Source organism: Phascolarctos cinereus, unplaced genomic scaffold, assembly GCF_003287225.1.
Source record: "Phascolarctos cinereus isolate Bilbo 61053 unplaced genomic scaffold, phaCin_HiC Scaffold_2;HRSCAF=192, whole genome shotgun sequence".
Classification (NCBI taxonomy): Eukaryota; Metazoa; Chordata; class Mammalia; order Diprotodontia; family Phascolarctidae; genus Phascolarctos; species Phascolarctos cinereus.
Genome location: NW_027555625.1, coordinates 298,507,104 through 298,528,256, shown reverse-complemented (window position 1 = coordinate 298,528,256; position 21,153 = coordinate 298,507,104). Strand labels below are relative to the sequence as shown.

General features: G+C 38.3%; 1 protein-coding gene across 4 annotated transcripts in view; it reads right to left on the bottom strand.

Annotated features, from left to right (window-relative positions):
- Positions 1–21,153, bottom strand: part of MAPKAP1 (MAPK associated protein 1) — a 319,648-nt gene that overhangs the window by 63,032 nt on the left and 235,463 nt on the right. For all 4 annotated transcript variants that reach the window (XM_020967543.2, XM_078150124.1, XM_020967541.2 and 1 more), the window contains one exon: positions 3,724–3,831. In XM_020967543.2, the coding sequence (XP_020823202.1) occupies positions 3,724–3,831 (108 nt within the window). The remainder of the gene's footprint in view (positions 1–3,723; positions 3,832–21,153) is intronic.

The window sequence follows — 21,153 nt, the reverse complement described above, 5'->3', positions numbered from 1 at the left end:
CAAGGCAAATTACCTTTCATCTTAGGATATGGGTCTCCTTAAATGTAAAAAAGAGGGAGGAACCTGGAATTCCCTTCCAGCTCTGCTGTTCCAAGTTTTATTTTCTAAGGTTTCTTCCAGATTAGATATTCACTGTTTTTACATTTTATACTGATAAGCCTTATCAGGATCTCAAATTCTACATTCTAACACTGATAAAATTTATAACTGTTAAGAGACTTCAGAAATTATCTAGCCCAAACTCATTTTAAAGATAAGAAAACTGAGTTTTGGGGAGGTAAAGTGATTTCCATAGTTAGCAGGTACTTTGCACTGCTAGAAATAATATTCACACACTTATGATACCGAGAATCTTGAAATATGTTAGTATGAATACTGCAATATATTGATAGGACAGGGATCGAGATCAGATCTAATGTTTCACTGGTATTAGAAATTCCAAGTGGAGGAAATTCTATATACCAATGTAGGCTGGCATCATCCCAGAAATTTATAATCTTAGCTGTCTGATTTGAACCATGTCTTCCTGGCTTTGAGGCCAAGTCTCTACTTACTATGCCATGGTGCCATCAATTTAAAAAACATGACCATACCTCCTATTTTGATAGGGCTTTAGGGTTTATAAACTGCTTTCCTAGCAATAACATGGTGCTTGAAAATTTGCATGGCATTTGCCTCATTACAACCCTGTGAGGTATGTGGCACATTATTATTATCTTCATTTAACAGGTGAGGAAATAGAGGCCTAAAGAGTTGACATTACTTCTCTACAGCCATAGAGTGAGACTAGGTAGTTTTCCCCTCTGTAAAATGAAGGGTCTGGACTACATGGTCTCTGAGGTCTTTTGTGCACCTACTACAATACAATATGTATTTATTGTCTACTTACAAGTCAGGTACAGTACGACGCCTAGGGGATACTTAAAAGGAAAGACAATTCTTGCCCTCAAGGAGCTTACAATTTCAAATCGGAGAAGACTACAAACATACAAAAAGAAGATAAAAAATAGAAGGCAAGCAGTAGAGTGGAGTGGGGGAGTATACAGTGGGGGAGGGAGAGGCATGGTGAGGTTACAGTGAAATCCAAAGAGTGCAAATGATGGGATGAGATGGGTATCAGGTAGTAATTGAGGCGACTGGAAGTTTTGGTCAAATTGGATTAGTGCCTGGGTCTTCTTCAGAGGAGATAATTGTGCCTTTATCAAGGCCAGATAATTACAGAAGTCTCCAGAAAGTAGGTCAAGGCATTTCTCTTTTCCAGAACACAGCATAAAAACTCAGGGAGATTATCTGATTAGGACCAAGGATTAGAACTGGGAGGATTAGAATAGGAGAACTCCTCACTGGACCCCAGTTGCTCTTTCAATAGATAGTCTTCTGTTTTATACTGGTCATATTCCAGATCCTAGCAGACAGCTGTCTGAAGATAGTACATGTTAGCAGAAAGGAATTCAAATTGGAAAGCTCAAGGATTTTGGCTTTTTCCTCCTTTAACAGGCCAAGACCTAGGCAAAAATCCTAAATCTCAGTTCCTAAGCAGAGATATATATATCATTTCTAGCTCCATTTTCAAAGTTTACCTTCTTAAATATTGCCAAAGACACCATTTTTTGACCTCCAGAAGACTATCACCATTATTACACAACCCCTAGACCACCAATGCCTTCATATCTTGTGAAACTTACACCATCAATACCATTTACCATTCTGTGACCCTTGGACTGAAAACTTCCCTCAGAGACCTCACTGAGCTTTGGAGGATACTTGAGGTCCTGAAGGCTATGCAGGTGATTTCAAATGCTGGCTGGTCCTCCTAAGCTAGAAAAGTTTTGAGTTTGGGCCTAGAGATGGTGTTGTCCAAGGACCAATCTAACTAAATCTTGAAGAAATTCACTGGTAAAGGCTTGGCCATCAGGATATACATCTTTTGGCTACAGCAACTCTTGAAGAATCCCATCTATTAAGGGTTGTAATCTGTGTCTAGGTACCGCTATCAATTAAATAATAGATGTTCTGAAGTAGTGAAGTATAAATGGAAAGAACAGAGTAAAATATAAAAGCTTTTATAAACAATTCTTAAAGTTCTGATGTAACAGGAATGGAGAAAGCTCTGGATCTGGAGCCACAGGACAAGTGTTTCAATTTCAACTCTGCTACTCACTATCTACTTGACCTTAGGCAAGTCATTCATGGGCTTTGCTTTTTTCTGGGCCTCAGTTTCTTTATCTATAAAATTAAAATTTATATATAAAATTAAAGATGATCTCTAAGATCCTGTAAGGACAGATTTTATCTTCTACCTTTTTTTGCCATCCTAGCATCTAGATCACAATGGTCCATACTGAGTGGAGTAGAGGTGGAAGAGACCTTAGAATACAGAACACAGTGTTAAAATTAGATGGGACCTTAGAGGACTATTAGAATATATAATGTTGGAGTTGGAAAGGACTTTGGGGCACAGAACACTGAATGCCAAAGCTTTATGGGACATTAAAGATCCTCTAGGCCAGTGGGTCTTAATTTGGGGTCCATAGACCTCCATGGATTCTGAGGATAGATTTCAGAGGTCCATAAAGTTGGATGAGGAAAAAACCAAACCAAACTACATCTTTATTTTCAGTAACCTCTAACTGAATTATTATCTGTAATTATTTAAAAGCAAATTCTGAGAAGGGGTTCACAGATTTTACCAGACTGCAGAATGGGTCTCTGACACACACAAAAAAGTTAAGAACCCCTGATCTAGACTAATCCACTTAGTTTCTTGATGAAGAGTCTGAGGTTCAAATAGAGAAAGTAAGTGGCTTGTTGAAGACCACGAAGCAGGTGAGTAGAATTCAAATCGAGGACTTCTGACCAGTCTAAAACACTTTCCCCTATACTTTGCTCTGTGTTGCTTATGAGAGAAGAACTAGGACTAATGGGTGAAAGTTAAACAGACACAGATTTCAGCTCGATATAAAAAAAGACCTTTCTTTAAAAAAAAAAAAAGGAAAGAAAGAAAGAAAAAAAGGGAGGCCTTTCTAATACACCTGAATTATTCGACAATGGAACAGGCTTAATCTTGGTGGCTGTGGGGTCAGAAGACTAAAAGTGTTCAAGTAGAGGCCAGATAAGTTCCTGTCCAAAGATATTCATTCATTCTCTTTCTCTCTCCCAATCCCTTCTAAGGCTAAGATTCTATTTTTCAAAGTTTGATTTAGAGGCTTACTAGCAAGGGAACAGAAGAAATTACTTAAGATTTTCAAAATTTCCTTAAAAAACAATCACTAAGTTAAAAACAGTTCCTCTGTCTCCTATTTCAGAAATCATACATGGTTAATACTTCAGAAAGTTTCGCAAATGTTGGGTGCATTGCAGAGTGATATTGACAGGATAAAATGTACTGGATACCAGTCACTTTATCCACTAAATATTGTGGGCTTCAGAACAGGCACTATATTTCCACTCTATGTTCAGGGTTGATCATAACTTTACCAGTATACAGTTTAACAGAAAAAGATCAATCATGAAGCCATAAACAGTATACAGCCTATTTACCAAAAGGTAGGGAATCAATCATTTCACTTTGGAAATTCTTTTGGCTCCTGTTGACAACTCCTGCTGTAAGGAACAAAGTGCCTTCCAACCCCCTTGCCCAGCCAGTACAGCACTCGTTCCAGGATGTATAACTTCTGGGCACTCAGACAATCTATAGAGCAAGATGGAAAAGGGCAAACGTACTGTTCTCTCGCACAAGGCAGAACTCCAAAGTGCTCTGGCTCTCCAGGGTGCATTCTAAGTCCACAGGGACATTGGGTTCACTCTGTTTCTCCAGGCGATATTGAGGACCTGGAAGACACAAATGAGAAGAAAGAAAGGAAAGCTTAAAAATGAAAAGAGTAACTGACAAGCATGAATAAGGGGGGAAAGGCCAAAAAGGGCATGATGGTCTGTCTTGAGGAGCCTTCACATGTCTGATGTCTAAAGGGGCAACGTAGAGCAACAGAGAGAAGAGAGGGCTAGACCTGGAGCTTTTTCTGTGACATCAGCTGGGTAGGGGGGTATCACTCTGAGTCTCATTTACCTTACCTATAAAATAATATCTGTAATGCCTTTTTCACAGAGTTGTTATGAAGCTAAAAATGAGCTACGGTACACAAAGCACTTTGCAAACTAAAACTTTAAATGTCAGATATTCTTATCACCACAGTACTTTACAGCTCATCAAATGCTTTCCTTACAATGATCATAGATGGCATTTAGATAGTGCTTTAAGGTTTGCAAAATCTTTTACATGTATTATCTCATTTGAGCCTCATAACCCATGAGGTGGGTGCTATTATTATCTCCATTTTAACAGATGAAAACGAAGATGAGGGAAGTTAAGGGATTTCCAAGGTCATATCTAAGGTCATAAATACCTGGGGAATTTGAACCCAAGTCTTCTTCTACTTTACTACTTGGTTGTTTTTTTTTGTTTTGTTTTTGGGTGAGGTAATTAGGATTAAGTGACTTGCCCAGGGTCACACAGCTAGTGAATGTTTTGTGTCTGAGGCTGGATTTGAACTCAGGTTCTCCTGACTCCAGGGCCAGTTCTCTATCACTGCACCACCTACCTGCCCCAAGGCAATTGTTAATAAAAATAGCTGACTTGTTTTCAGAACTTTAAGTATTTCACAAAAGAGCTTTTCATGCATTCTCACACCTGATCCTCAGAATAGTTCTTTGAGGAAGGTAACACCATTTTAATTATATTTATCTTAAAAATGAAGAAATTAAGGCTTATAAAAGAAGTAAATGCCCAACCCTTACAAGGCCAGTAAGCATCAGAGCTGAGACTTCAACCCAGGAGTCCTACAACAAAACTGAGTGTCTTTTTTTTTTTCTTTTATACTCTATCACTAAAAACCTCAAAAATCAAGGAGAGTTCTTTTTTTCTTAAAAACAGTCTGGACCTTTCATCTGTTATATATGATTAATTCAAGCAATATTAATGGATAAGACATGGGCATAAATAACCACAATACAAAATAGTGTATGATGAAGACATGAGAGATATGAACCAGGTGCTATTACAAGAGAGATCTCTTCTAGCTGGAATGACCACAGAAGGAATCATTCAGAATGTGGCACCTGAGGTGTAACCTCTGAAGAGTGGGGAGGGAAAGTGGTGGTAGAATGAATAGAAGGAATAAGGGATAGGGCATGAGAGAATTCTATGTTTAGAGAATAGCCTAAAGAAAAGTGTCAAAACGAGCACTAGACCGGAGTCAGGAGGACCTGAGTTCAAATCCAGTCTCAGTTACTTAACACTTACTAGCTGTGTGACCCTGGGCAAGTCACTTACCCCCAACTGCCTCATGAAGACGGAGGGAGAAGAAGAAGGAGGAAGAGGAGGAAGAAAAAGAGGAAGAAGAGGAAAAAGGAGGAGGAGGAGGAGGAGAACAAGGAGGAGGAGAACAAGGAGAAGGAGAAGAAGGAGGAGAAGGAGGAGGAGAAGGAGGAGGAGAAGGAGAAGGAGAAGAAGGAGAAGGAGAAGGAGAAGAAGAAGAAGAAGAAGAAGAAGAAGAAGAAGAAGAAGAAGAAGAAGAAGAAGAGGAAGAAGAAGGAGAAGGAGGAGAAGGAGAAGGAGGAGGAAGAGAAGGAAGAGGAGGAGGAGGAGGAGGAGGAGAAGAAGAAGAAGAAGAAGAAGAAGAAGAAGATGACGACAACGACTGTCAAAATGACAAATACATTCAGGGTTGAAGCTGGTCACTTGAACTGAAGAACATGGTACATTTTCCTTCCACATGTTCTTTTGTAATGGAATATTTTTCTTTACTAGACAATGTTTCATGTACACTAGTTCAGTCCTGAGCACACACCTGGCATATAGCATGCATATAATAAATGACTTTTCTCATTTATCCTATCTTGGTGATCACGAGCAAGTTACTTAATCTCTGTGGGCCTCAGGCCCACGTCTGTAAAGTGATACCATTGGACTAAATGACCACTAAGGACCCTTTCAATTCTAAATCTATCATCCTATAATTTTTATGATTGCCTTCACTCATTTCTTTTTCCTAAACCAAGATATCTAAAAGCCAAGTTCTTAGGGATTTCAAGTGATAGAACATTAGCAATAAAGGGTCTTTAAAGCACAATGGAAAAGAGCTCTAAGTGGCCTTGGAACACAGAATAAAAGGAACAAAGAATTTTAGAGCTGAAGGTGTCTGGTAGCACAGAATGTCAGAACTGGAAGGTATCACCTCCTCACTTTACAAATAAGGAACTGGAGGCCCAGAGAGGGGAAGTGACTAGTCCAAGGTCATAGAGTGAATTAGTGTCAACTCCAAGAATGGAACCCAGGTCTCTTCATTCTTGGTCTTCCATGCTCTGTACACTACACCCCCAGGCTTTCCTCACAGCTTCCTCAATAAAGGATGCAAACATGCTCCAACGTCTGTATAGCTTGCACAGAGAGAACTCGTAATTTTCAATGCTCCCAGCAACAGCCAGTTGAGAAGTTTAAACTGTTAATAAATAGAGTGAGGTGAAAAGATACATCTCACCATTCCTTTCCAAGTAATTCATCTTCAGGCAATGTCATCACATATCCTGGCATCTGTAGTCGATCTATCTTATGGATTAATTTCATTAAAAACAGATACTATCTATCTGTTTATGTTGATAGACATTAGAGTCATTTGCTTTCCTCCTTGAGTAATGCCTCATTTGGCATGTTCCTCGCCTGACTTAAAATTCCCTATGCTGGCCTCTTGGCCCATCAATGTGCCTGACACTTGGGTTTCAAACAAGGCCCTGTACACCCCCTTCTCTTATTGCTTTGTGCCAACTCTGGGTTGCTGATGTTTCCCAGAAGCCCCGCATAATTTCAGATTTTATTTTGGGATGTTCTCAAGTGTTCCATTGGCCCACTCTACTTGTCTTTGCCTCATTTCACTATTTCATTTAATTCCTCTTTGAGATATACTAGTCTTAAGTATAGGAGCAGTGGGTGGCTGCTTATATGTTTAATTTGAGGGGTACAGTGAATTGTTCTCTGCCTAAAAAACATCTCGCCTATCACTTCTCACAAGATCTCTCCCATTAGTGATATATTACTTTGGGTTGTGAAGGCCTATTAAAATTGTTTTCTTCTCATAAAAATCACTGCCAAAGAATATTGAGCTAGAAGGGCCCTCAAAGTAATAGAAAGTTAGAAGCTGGAAGGGACTTTAGAACAAAGACTATTAGAGATGGAAGATACTTCGGAAGAGAGAATTACAGAATACTAAGCAATGAATGACAGAGCCAGAAAGGGTCTTAGAATCATAACAAAAAACATTAGAGATGGAATGTTAGAGATGTGTCCCTAGAATACATAATATAAAAACATTGAGCACAGAATGATAGAACTAGAAGGGACTTGGATATAATTTAGTCCAAACCCTTCACATTAGAGATGAGGAAACTGAGATAGAAAGAGGTTAGGAGATTAGCCCATAGTTTCACAACTGGTCAATGGAAGACTTAAGAATAAAAACCCAGTCTTCTGACTTCTAGAGTCAAATGTACCTCCCATCACATCATATTTTTTTTTGCTAAAGTTGGAAAGGACCTTTAGGATTATCTTTAATTCATATTATATTTTTTTTCCTAAAGTTGGAAAGGACCTTTAGGATTATCTTTAATTTCTTAATTTCCACCAAAGTAGAACAAAAGTATAACTACTGGATCTTTACAGTCTTATATAAAAGAGTGTTAATCAAAGTTATATTCATGGAAGATAACTAACTAAAGATGTAAGACGAAGCACTATCTCATTCTCATAAATGAATTGTCAACTAAATGTCTGCTTTGATTTTTAGTGGCTGAGTGTGTGTGGGGGTGGGACAGAAGGGGGTAGAGAGGGGTAGCAGTCAACACATTTCAAGAAGATGGGACATGAGGTCAATTTCAGTTAAAACAATTTCTTCAAGAAAATAGCTTATATAAAATGTAATAGGCACATTCACATAAGATGGGACATGGATCTTCAGGCAACTTCTACCCTTTGAATACAGGCTTCAAAATGTCACAATTGTACAGAAAGCTACATGACCTCTGCTTCAAATAGAACAACAACATAAGGATGATGTGAGGAAGGAGTTACACTACAGTAAACAGAAAACTTGTTTTGACATTTCCATGATGTATTTATTGTAGGAATACTAGTAACTTAATGGTCTAGTAACAAAATATTGCTCTGGGCACTTTGGGAGAATTTCCAAGTCATAATACTAAAGCAGCATTTTTATGGGATTTTGTAAACCTTAGGCAAGCATTTCCACCCATAAGTTCAAAGAAAATCTTTGAAATTTGTCCTGTAGTTGAAATGTGCCAACTCTAGTCCAACTGATCCTTTTACCTCTGACCTGACACATAAAAGGGCTGTAGTGTATAACTGCAGAACTGCATGTGAACTATCTGGAAACTGTTTCCCAGCACGAGGGAACTTCAAGAAAATAGAGGAAAGTGATAAAGTGTGGTTTAGTGGAAAGAGTGTTGGACTTAGAATAATGAGACCTGGGTTAAACTCCTGGCTTGGTCATGTACTAGTTTGAGAGTTACTTAAACTTTCAGAACCTATTTTTTTCTGCTGTAAAGTGAGAGTAATGATTTTAAAAAATACATTTGTCTTGACATATTTTGGTTTTTTGCTGCCTAAATTTCCCCCTGTATTTCTCTCCCTTCCCCCTCCCAGAGTACCATTCTATGCAGCACAGAATATTTTTTAAAGAAAAAAAGAGGAAGAGGAAAAAAAATCCCTAAAGCTAACCAATACATTGAAAAAACTCTAAAAATAATAACGTTCCACACTCATGGATCCTGATGTCTGCAAAGGAAGAAAGGGTGTGTGTGTGTGTGTGTGTGTGTGTGTGTGTGTGTGTGTGTGTGTGTGTGTGTGTGTGTGTGTAGGAGTACAGAGTATTTCTGTTATCTCTTCTCTGGGCCCATGCTTATTCTTTGTAATTGCATAACATTCATTTTCTATTATTTTGTGGTTGTTTTCTTTACACTTACATTTGGTAGGTATTTTTCTGGCTCTGCTTACTTTTACTACATCAGTTCCTTTAAATTTTGTCATGCTTCTCTATAATCATCATATTTGATATTTCTTACAGAACAGTGATATTGTTATTACATCAACGTGCCACAATTTGTTTAACCATTTCCCAATTCACAGGCAACTACTTTTTTTTTTTTTAGTGAGGCAATTGGGATTAAGTGACTTACCCAGAGCCATACAGCTAGGAAATATTATGTGTCTGAGACCGGACTTGAACTAAGGGTCCTCCTGATTCCAGGGCCGGTGCTCTAGCCACTGCACCTCCTAGCTGCCCCAGGCATCTACTTTATTTCCAGTGTTTTGCTACCACCAAGAAATATTGCTAAAAATATGTTAGAGTATATGGAGACTTTCTTCTTATCAGTAACTTCCTTGGGGTAATGCCTAGAGGTGGAATCTCTGGGTCAAAGAGTATGGATATTTTAGTTCATTTGTATACTTTTATATTACTTTCCAAAATGGCAATACTAATTTACAGCTCTACCAACTAATGTGCCTATTTCCCCTAACTCCTCCAACTCTGTTTATTCTAATCTTCTGTCATCTTGGGTAATTTGCTAGATTTGAGGTAAAATCTTATGTTTGTTTTGTATTTCTCTTATTCAAGATTTGGAGCATCATTTTTTTGTAGTTGTTAATAGTTGGCAATTTTTCTTTTGAGAACTATTTGTTTATGTTCTTTGACCACTTATCTATTGGGGAAGGTTGAGTGGAAAATGCTTTATAAGCCTTAAAGTGATATATAAAAATGCACTGTTAATGCTTACTTCAGTCTCAAATAATGATGTGGTCCTCCTTGCCAAGGCTTACAATCCCTTTATTTGTAATTTCAATTATTTTCTCTTCTCAGCCTTATCTTGGAGGTCACCTACTCCAACTTCCTAATTTTACAGATGAGGAAACTGAGGTACAGAAATGTTAAGTAACTTGAACAAGGTAATATAGATAGTCAATGGCAGCCCTGGGACCAAAACTCAAGTCTACTGAATCCCCGTCCAATGCTTTTTCCACTGAAGTGCCTTTTATAGGCTATAAAAACCTATGGCCTAATATAAACACAATTATCCCACAGATTACCCTTGCTCCCATCCTTACGCCTTCAGATTCCTTCAGCACCTTCTACTGCTGGCATTTGGACAGTAAGTCCAGAATGAGGCTAGTGCTGATGATTCTAAAGGCCTGGATCATAGAACGATAATTAGCCCATAGAACTCCCTAGCCAAAGTATCTCATGGCCTCCCAATGATAGCAGCTGGATGCATTCCTGGATGTAAGATGACAGCCAATGCAACAAAAGCATGGAGCTTGACATATCCATGACTAATTCATGGAGGCTACAGTCAAAAGATCTTCCTACTTTCCACCAAGTTTATACCAAGCAGTCAGAGTGATCTGCTAGGCTGCACACCCCTTAGCTGATGGCCCTTCTTTTGGGGCTTACACCAATGAACAAGCATAACATATGTTGAGAGAAGTGGAGGGACCCAGGTCCATAATAAGAATGAAGAAGCTAGTCTAGTCAATTAACATCTATGGCCCTCACTTAAAGGGTTCTGACAGTGACAGTGGGTATGCAGAGAAAGGACTTTGTCTCATAATCATCTCTCTCTCTCTCTCTCTCTCTCTCTCTCTCTCTCTCTCTCCCTCACACACACATGCAAACAAATAAAAGCATATTCATATATAAAATAGAATACAAGAAGACTGTAGATCCCGTACCCCTTACTTTAAAAAAAAAAAAGAAGATATAATAAATTCAGCATGTTACTTTCAAAACTGTGCTTGTCTGTGCTTCCTTTGGGTCTCTCTATTCATTTACAAAAATGTTTCAGTGGTCCCAACCTCAGAAACAGAAGGGAAATAAGACTCTTGTAATCCATAAGAACAGTCACGCAGAATAAATCCACACTGTGATCGTGTCTAAAAATTTATGCCTCTTTATGTGCCTTGAGTTCATCACCTCTCTATGTTAGATGGCTAACATGTTTTATCACAAGTTCTCTAGAGATGAGAGTAGTCATTGCTTTGATGAGAGGTCTCAACTCTCTCCAAGTTGTTTTTCTTTTTTTTGGTTGGGCAATGGGGGTTAAGTGACTTGCCCAGGGTCACACAGATAGAAAGTGTTATGTGTCTGAGGCTGGATTTGAACTCTGGTCCTCCTGAATCCAGGGCTGGTGCTCTATCCACTGTGCCACCTAGTTGCCCCTAAAGGTGTTCTTTTCTTTTTTTTTTAAAGGCAATTGGGATTAAGTGACTTGCCCAAGGTCACACAGCTAGTAAGTGTCAAGCATTTGGTCTGAGGCTGGATTTGAATTCAGTTCCTCCTGACTTCGGGGCTGGTGCTCTATCCACTGTGTCACCTAGCTGCCCCTTCAAGTTGTTTTTCTTTATAATGTTGCTGTCCTTGTATAGACTGTTATGGTTGTCTATTTGTTATTTCTTACAATTACATTCCTTTATACTTGAACTCTTTGTTTCTGGTTCCTATGATTTTTTTCTTTAACATGAAAGCACTAGATTTTGCTGTCATATTACTGGGACTTTGCCTTTTAAGATTTCTTTCAAGAAGTGATTAGCAGATTCCATTTTTCACTTTGTCCTTTGATTCATTTATAATTTCTGGAAATGTAGTACCCAAATTGTTTTTCAGGGAATATGATGATTCTTAAATTATCCTTTTAAAAATTTATTTTCTAAGTGAGTTATTTTTCATACTAAATACTTTACATTTTCTTCTATTTTTGATTTTGTTCTAATATTTCTTGTTGTCTCATTGAGTAATTGGTTTGTTTGGTCTATATTCAAGAAGTCAGTTACTTGGGTAAAGGTTTACCACATTCTGTTCTAAGGTACTTAATCTCCTTCCAATTTCTTTCCTCCAAGGGCTTTACTTCATTTTTTTATCTCTTGTTAAATTTCTTCTAGGTATTTGTGCAGTCTTTGCAGAAAATTCAGCTTTTCCTGAGTCTCTACTTGTAGTTGCTATACAGTTATTCTCTTCTAGGCTGGACCTTGCAGTATATCTGGATCAATAATAATTCTAGTCAGTGCTTTCTATTCATTTATCTCTAGTTCAGTCAACAAGCATTTATTAAGTACTTACTATGTGCCAGGACCAGGTTCTTCTCCTCGCTGTAATGCTGGGTGGGGTGATTAGCCCTGCTTGGTCCAGACCGAGCTGGATCATTTGGATTCCTGCACTGCCCTCTATCTATCAGGGTATATCCTTGTTAAAAGTGCTGGTAGGTTTTACGTTGCTCTGGATCTTTCAAGTTCAGAATGCTGGATCTTAAGAGTTCTCTATGGAATCTCAAGGCAGAGAGAGTGATAGCGCCTTGGAGATCCTGGGACTGATGTATCCCACATTGAGAATTGCTGTGTATGGTCTGGTTACTGCCATGGCTTGCTGATTCCAAGGTCTACAGTGTGGATTTCTCACCCCTCTGGGGCTTTCTTTTTTTCTTTTCTTTTTTCCTCTACTGTTGCTGCCTCTGGATATAAAAGCTTGCAAGCTGCATCTGCCTTTGGTCCATCTCTAGATCTAGTGGGAGTCTGTTTTGTTCATGTATGCAGGCAATGGCTTGCTGCTGGGTCCCCTTCCCTATTTCCTGAGGGGTTCTGGCTGGATAACTCTGCAGTTTCAAAGTGGAAGAAGTCATGGCAGTTTCTCATTGGACTTCTTGATCATTGTTTGGTCTGGTACTAGTTTTAGGTTTTTGTTGGTGAAGGTGTACAGGAGATGGGTTGCCTTTCTCTGTTCAGGCAGCCAGCCTGGACTTCTCAAGCAATGGTTCTCAGATCATCAACTTTGCTAAGCCTCATTTTACCCAGCTATACAATGGGAATAATGAGTGTACTATGTAGTTCATGAGGTTGTTAGGAGGATCAAATGAAAAAATGTGTTGGAAAACACTTAGTAATTATAAAGCATTATATAAAACAGAAGTCAATCTTTCCCAGTTTTTGCCACTGGAATATTTTTGGGCTTTAAATCATAGGCATTGTTGAAACCACAGCAATTTTAGAAATGATGGGAAATTAGAAATCATCTAGTCCAAACTCTTCACTTTACAGATGAGGAAATGGGAGTTTCAGAAAGACAAAGTGAATTCCCTACAATCTAGTTCCCACCTATATATCATCTATTTTATATTATTTTCCTTCCATGATTGCACACATATTCTACACTCCCATCATTCCTCACCCTCTTGAGTGAGAAATGTTTTTAAAATTCTAAACAGCAAAAATACAGCAAAAAAAGAACATTTCCATACACACAGCAACCCACACACACAAAAAAGGCTTCTATATGAAACTGGGAATCTCCATTTCATACTGCTTGCTTTAAAAAGTGTATAATAAATTCTGTACTAATTTCAAAATACTTCCATTTGTCTATGCTTCCTTTTGAATTTCCTTCAATTCTCTTCTGAGTTTTTTTTTAGAAGTTACAATGGTCCTCTTTGAATCAATATTGCCAACCCCTCTTAACCTCTGATCCTTCCCCCCAATTAAAAACCAAGAGGAATAAAAAAAAATCTTCTTGTAAAAAATAAGCACAGTCAAACAAAGTCAATCTATACAGTGGCCATATCCAAAAATGCAGGTCTCTTTATAGACTTTATGAGCACTACATCTCCATCTGGAGACTGGTAACATGCTTCATCACAGGTCCTCTGGAGATGAGGATGGTCACTGCTTTAATCAGAAGTCTTATCTCTCCAATTTTTCCTTACAATGTTGCCATTATATAAAGTGTTTTTGTGGTTTAGCTCACTCCAGTCTGTGTTAGTTTAAAATTCTCAGGGGTCTCTGGGATTATCTATTTTGTAATTTCTTACACTGAAATAATGTTCAATTATATACATATACCATAGTCTGCTCAGTCACACCCTGATTGTCTATGAGTCCATTTAAGACACTTCTTATATTTTAATTCTTCGCTTTTCTTTCATTTCTGAGGCATGTCCCCACCATAATCCTCCTTTCAGGACCCAAGAAGTTTATTTTGTTAGCAACTATTCCCTCCCTAGTATTATCCTACCTCTCAACATCCCTCTCCACCTCTCCCCCAGTGTCCCCTGCCTCCACCTTCTACCCTTATCACAGCTTATTTCCCTACTGAGTTTGATATATTCCTATACCAAATTTGTGTGTGTGTGTGTGTGTGTGGGTGTGTGCGCGCACACACAGGTGGTTTACCTTCCTTTGTTTCAAATAAGATGAAGTTCATCTGAGGCCCATTCCCACATGCCTTCTTTCATATTTAGATTATTCCAATTTTTTTCTGTTCCACTCCTTCCTCCTTTACACTAATGTATTCATTTATCCTTCTTTCTCTTTCTCTTCTTCAAACACTCAAAACAGAAGCAATCTACCACCAGATCCTCTGCTGTTTTTATTTAACCTCTTCAGGACCCTTTCAAGACATTAAGGTTCTGAAGGGACATGTCGACTTCTATTAGAATATTAGCATTCTGTCATGCAGCCCTTTCTTATTGCTCAAATAAATTTACCTTTCCAGATTTCTCATGACTCTTGTGTTTACATTTTGAAGCTTGTACCCAGTTCTAGTATTTTCATCAGAAATGCTAGCAAGTCTATGCTATTAAAGGTCCATTCTTGGGTGTAAGCTTCTCTTTTGCCTTATCCAATATTGTATTGCAAGATTTTCTATCATTTAATATACTAGCAGACAGGTCTTTTGGGATCCACCTCATCATTTCAAAATAGAAACAATGGATACTCATTCATGGAAGAGATGGCTTAAGGTCCTTCAATGATCTCTAGCTGTCAGATAGTTGTGCTACTATAGTAGGTGATTGTGTAGTAGAAACCCTGTGTTTCAAATTGGAATATATGAGTTTGAATCTTGGCTCTCTAGTTAAAGGATCAAAGGATGTTAAAGCTTGAAGGAACCTTGAAGAAAAAGAATACTAGGTCTGGAAGTGACCTTAAAATGTAGAATGTAATAATTGGAAGAGACCTTAGATGTTAACTAGTCCAAACCTCTCATTACAGATAAGGAAAACAAAGCCCACATAGGTGATGTGACAGGTCTAAGAGCTAAGTTACGTGGTCAAGGATTTGAATTAAGGTCTTCCAAATCCAGTATTTACCTACCACATCATGCAACCTAAATTACCTGTTTGATGTTGGGAAAATCACCTGACTCTCAGCATCCTTAGTCATAAAATGGAGATGATAACAGTACCTGCACAACTTAACTACTGGGGTTGTTGGATCGAATGAGATATTAGAAGAAAAGTCCTGTATAAATAATAAAGCTACAGGAATGTCAGTTACTATTATCAATTTACTACTAAGTACTTATTAAATGTTTATTCTGGAACTTTATGTTAGGTACAGTTGCTAGGGGCTGGGGATACCAAGACAAACACTAAACTCATCCTGTCCTTGAGGAGTCTGCATTCTACTGGACCATTCTCCTTGATTCCTCACAAGACTATAAACCCAGGATGCAAATGTAAGCACCACGGCTCAGGCCTGACACATCTTTGGAAATGTGCTTTTGTTAGCAATTCACCTGCTGGTTAATCATTCTCATAGTCAGTTATAATCAAATTTTTGCTCATTTTTTAATATGGGCCTTGGCCTGCAGGTTCATGATAGTTTTTGTAACTAGCCTCTCTGATGGCTAAGAAGGCATATAACAATACAATACAGCATGACAAAAATAAAATGCTACTATGTGTACAGTGCTGCGCTGGGACCTGGGGGAGATGCAAAGTTGAACTCAGACAAGATCTGAGGTCCATACAGAAAAATAACTATTATACACAATATTATATTGTATATAAATACATTGGCGAGGAAAGCAAAGTACTATTCTAGGGCTAAGGGAGATGGTCCTTACTGACAGGAGGGATAAGGGTAGGCTTCCTGGAGGAAAAGGTGGCAGTTGAGTTAGAACCTAGAAGGAACCCTTCTTCCCTTTTGTTTTAAAGAATACATAGAAATTCAAAAGGTAAGGAGAGAGAAGGCCATTTCAGACACAGAGAACAGGGTGAGAAAAGATAGAGAAGCATCAGTGGGCAAAGAGTTATACAGTTTGATTGATGAGCATAATATACAGAAGGAAGTAATGCAACTTGTAATAGGAACACATGGTATAGTAGAAGGTATATGGAAATTAGAGTCATCTTGCCTCTGATACTTACAAGCAGGGTAACCTTGGACAAGTCAATTCACTTCCCAGAGACTCCGTTTCCTCCCCTTGTAAAAAGATAGAACTGGAGATGATTTATAAGGTCCCTTTCATCTCCAAATCCTAAGAACTTGGTAATAAATAAACAAACAAGCAACCCCCCCTACAAGGAGATGCTATAATAAGGTCACATTAGAGCTTCCTTACATACCACATATAATTGGTCCCAGTGGAGAAACAGCGTATGATAAAATTAAATACAATTCCTATTACCAAAAGGAGAAAGAACCAGGCTGATACGACAAACCAATTCTCCTGCCTACTTAAACTGCAAAACCTTCAGGAAAGCTTTTGAAAGCTTGACCCATCAGTTCTAATTTTTAAAACTTACCCTTTCAGTCAAGGCTAGAAAAAGGCCCATTCCAACTTTTATCTTTAGCACAAAGTGCTGTTATCTCAGGCTGATGTCAGGAGCTCTATCTCTCTTTCTGCTGACAAGCAGAGACGAGAAAGATAAGATTGGAAAGGAATCTCACTTCTCTGAGTAAATAAATAATCAATACTCATCTAAATGTAAATGAGAAGGCATCCCCCTCTGATAACAGGGCTCTTATCAAAGAGCCAATTTTCTGAAGACATTTGGCTTCAACCAAATCACCATCATTCAGCCCCAGCCTAATGGCGAAAAATCGTAACTAAATTGAACCGATCACCAGAGATCAACTAAGTTCGGCCCTGGCCACTTCAGGTTCATGTGTTTGCGAATGCAATTTTGCCCCCATTAACTTTCAATAGCAATGAAGAATACACTGGTCAAGGGGGGTGAATCAGCCCAATAAACACAAAGTAAAAAAAAAAAGGGGAGAGAACAGATTGAAGTCTTTAAGCAGAAATGCTCTGTCAACAAACATAACCTTAGCAATCCCTTTGAAAGGGGAATGTTTTTCCAGAGAAAGTCCATAGTGGGAAGTAGGTAGAACATTCATTCACATGTAACAACCATAGCTGACCTTTGATCTTTTCGTGGAGAGTAAAACCATATTTAAACAAATATAAATAAAAAAGAGACTTCAGCACTCAAATCAATTTTCAGTAGAGACCAAATGATCAATTTCCTTTCCTGCATTTGTATCAGGTTTATCTGGGACACAGCAGCTCTGTGAAAATGTTATGCACCAGAAAAATCCCTTAGGGATGATCTAGGGGCTTTTGGTTTCTTTTTTGCATCACCACATCCCCAGAGACCATCTGAGAAATTATAATAATTATTAATTTGCCAGTAAAAATAATTCCGCTTCAAGTATACCCTTCAGAAAGTATATTTGGTCACTAAAGAAGGTAATCTTTGAATTGAAAAGTAAAGCCACAGCAGCATAGGGGGCTTTGTTTAGAGAGCATGCAGCTTCAAAAGCTGGCAAGCGTACACCCCTCCTACCCCACAAGATGTGAAGATGTTTTCATTTATCTTCCAATACCCACAGGGCCTAAGGAAGAACACCTCAAGGCATGAGGTCTTTGGACAAACTTTTCCCTCTTTTATGATTCTGGATTTGTGTGTCAGGCATTGTTGGAGAATGTCCCCACTGTGCCCACTCCTAGCTTAAACTATCTGGCACTGATCCTCTGAGGGCAAAAGCCCTTTGCCCGTTTGGGCCAGCATAAAGCTGGCTCATAGTTGAATTCACACAAAAATGAATAATAAAGAGAAGGGAATACATATTTATATAGTGTCCATTACATGCCAAGCATTGTGCTAAATAAAAAGCATTTTAAAAATATCTGATTTTAAAAGTTACTCAATCCTCACAACAACCCTGGGAGGTAGGTGCTGTTATTATCCCCATTTTATAGCTGAGGAAACAGAGACCAAAAGAAGTTAAGTGACTTGCCCAGGGTCACACAGCAAGTGTCTGAATTCAGTTTTGAACTCAGGTCTTCCTGACTCCTGGAAGTGCTCTATCCACTGCATAGCTTAGCTCCTAATTAGGCTGTTATCAGTGGTGGGGGAAGAGGTAGCAGAGAAAGGAATTTATAATAACTTCTGAACAGATCTCCCTCCTGCTAGTCTCTCCTCCCTCTAATTCTGACCTTCAAACTGATGCTAAAATAATCTCTTTCTTTCTAATGACAAGCCTACCTATGATGTCACTCCCTTCCTCACAAACCTTCAGTGGCTCCCCACCATTGTAAGGCTGAAATATAAACTTGTTATCCAGGTAATCAAGATCCTACATAATCTGACTAGAGCCTACCTTTCCATTTTCACTATTCTACTTTGTATGCATAATATGCTGAAGAGAAACTGTATTATTATAAGAGAAATGTGAATTAAAATAACTCTAAGGCGTTACCTGACAGCCAGCATATTGGCAAAGATGACAAAATTTGGGAATAAGTCAATGCTGGAGGGGCTGTGGAAAGACAGGAACACTAACACACTGCTGACGGAGCTCTCAGTTGGAACTGGTCCAACTATTCTGAAAAGTAGTTAAAATGTCCATACCCTATGACCCTAAGATCCCAATGCTAAGTATACTTCCAAGATTGTCAGAGACAAAAAGAAAGGCCCCCATATACTTCAAATTATTCATCAGTACTTTCTATGGTAGCAAAGAACTGATACCCAAGCTCATTGACTGGGGAATGGCTAAACAAACTGTGGCACACAAATGTAATGCAATATTACTATAATCTCAGAAATGATGAATAGGAAGGATTCAGAGCATCATGAGGAGGCTATGTGAACTGATGTAGAATGAGGTAAGCAGAACCTAAAAATATTACAAACTGACTACAATAATGTAAATGAAAGGAACAACAACAACAACAAAACCTCAAACAAAAAACCCCTGAAATTGAACACTGTGTAATAGCCAGTTTGACCCTGAAGAAAAGAGAAAATGTATTTCCTTCACTTCTTTGCAGAGGTGGGGGACTATGGGTATGAAACATTGTATATACTGACAAATTCAGATGGTATAGTATTGTTTTGCTAAGTTACATTTCCTTTAAAAAAAAAACCAACTTTGCTAGAAGGTATGGCTTCTGGGGAGAGGAGAGGAATACATTTGGAAATGAAGGTGATGGATGTCAAGACAAAAGCTATAAATAAAAATTAAAACTTAATGCAGCACAGTCCAGTGACAAGACAAGTGGCCTGAGAATCTGGAAGCCTCCATTTGACTCTTACTTCCTCCACTAATTCACCATATGATCTTGGCCACATCATTTCCTATCTCTGCATCTCTAAAGTTACCTAGCTCAAGATGTATCTATGATCTTTTAAATCAAAAGATAAGATAAGGTAAGCTAAGATAAGTATTAGGCAATTTACTCAAACAGGAAAAATAGGGAGAATTAGGTGACAGAGGTGGGGAAGCAGAAGAGATAAGAAAGAGAGGGCAGAGCTAAAGTAGTCATAAAATGAAGGCAAGTAAAAATGCCTAGCTACAAACCCCTACAAACCATTCATGACAAGAGCCTACCTTATAAACAACTGTACATCTATATTTACTCTATTTTTAGGTTCCACATTAAATGATTTATAGTTTAGCTACTTTAATCCTTAGTTTTCAAAGGTGTGATTTCTTTGGGATTTAAAACTACACCAGTTTTTTATTCTTGTTAGCACTTTTTTTTATTGCTACAGAAAACACTCACTAGAAACATGTTACAGCTATTACCATGTCATAAAATCAAAAGAAAAATAGTTCATGTATTTCTATCATTTCAAATCATCTATTAGACCATGCCAAAAGGAAGCAGGGGAAGGCCAGGGAGCTAAGGATTTACTCTTAGGCAGAGTACAGTAATTCTTTAAACCAGATTTCTTCTGTATAATCCATGTTGTCAATAGAAATAGGGCTATTAAGAGAACCAACCACCTCAGAAGTGGGGAAATGGCGATCTGTTTTTTTTTTTGATTCACAAGATATAGCCCTGGTAGAGATGTCTGCGATTGTCCAGTCTAACCTCCTAATTTTACAGACAAAGAAAAAGACCAGGAGAAGGGAAGTGACTTTTCAAAGACCAAAGAGCAGCCAAAGTGGAATGTGAACCCAGATTCTGACAGTGCATTTAATACTCTTACCCATGGAAGGATGCACAGAGAAAAGTCACTGGTGTTTCTGACTCCACCATTAAGTAGCTATAGAGTGAAAGACTAAGGAGGAGGAAGTAAGTAGTAAGGGATCTCTGAGGCAGGGGGAAGATCTTGGCCCCAGTGGGCTGGTACTCCCCTAGTTGTCTTTCTTCATATGCTTATTGCTGTACCTTGTTCTGGCATCTCTCAGATCTTTTGGCACCCAGAGATTTGATTTACATGCATTTCTTTTTTTTTTTTAAATAGTTAATTAATTTATTTTTAGTTTTCAACATTCACTTCCATAAGATTTCGAGTTTTAAATTTTCTCCCCCTCCCTAAAACAGTGTGCAATCTGATACAGGCTTTACTTATACTCATATTAAGAATATTTTCACATTAGATGGGAGGAATCACAAGAAAGAAGAAACAAAACAACAAAAGAAAAAGAGGGCAAATAGTATGCTTCCATCTCCATGCAGACTCCATATGCATGCATTTCTAAGCTCAAAGTTTGTCCATCTGTGTCCAAGAAGTTAAATAGTTAAGGAACAAGGACACCGAGGAGGATTTGGCTGATGATGAGTGGGATGACAACAAGCCTATTGGTTCTGCACTGAAGCATCACAAAAGCAGCACTGGACTTAGTGTTAAAAGACCTAGCTTCAAATTCTAGCATGGAACCTTACTGTGTGGCCTAGGTCAAATCATTCCCTCTCTCTGAACCTTAGAATTCACATTTATAAAATGAGGCTAAAAATCCTTGCACACTCTCTACTTTCTGGATGGTAGTGGCTATGTAAAATTTAAAGCCCCATGTAAATATGA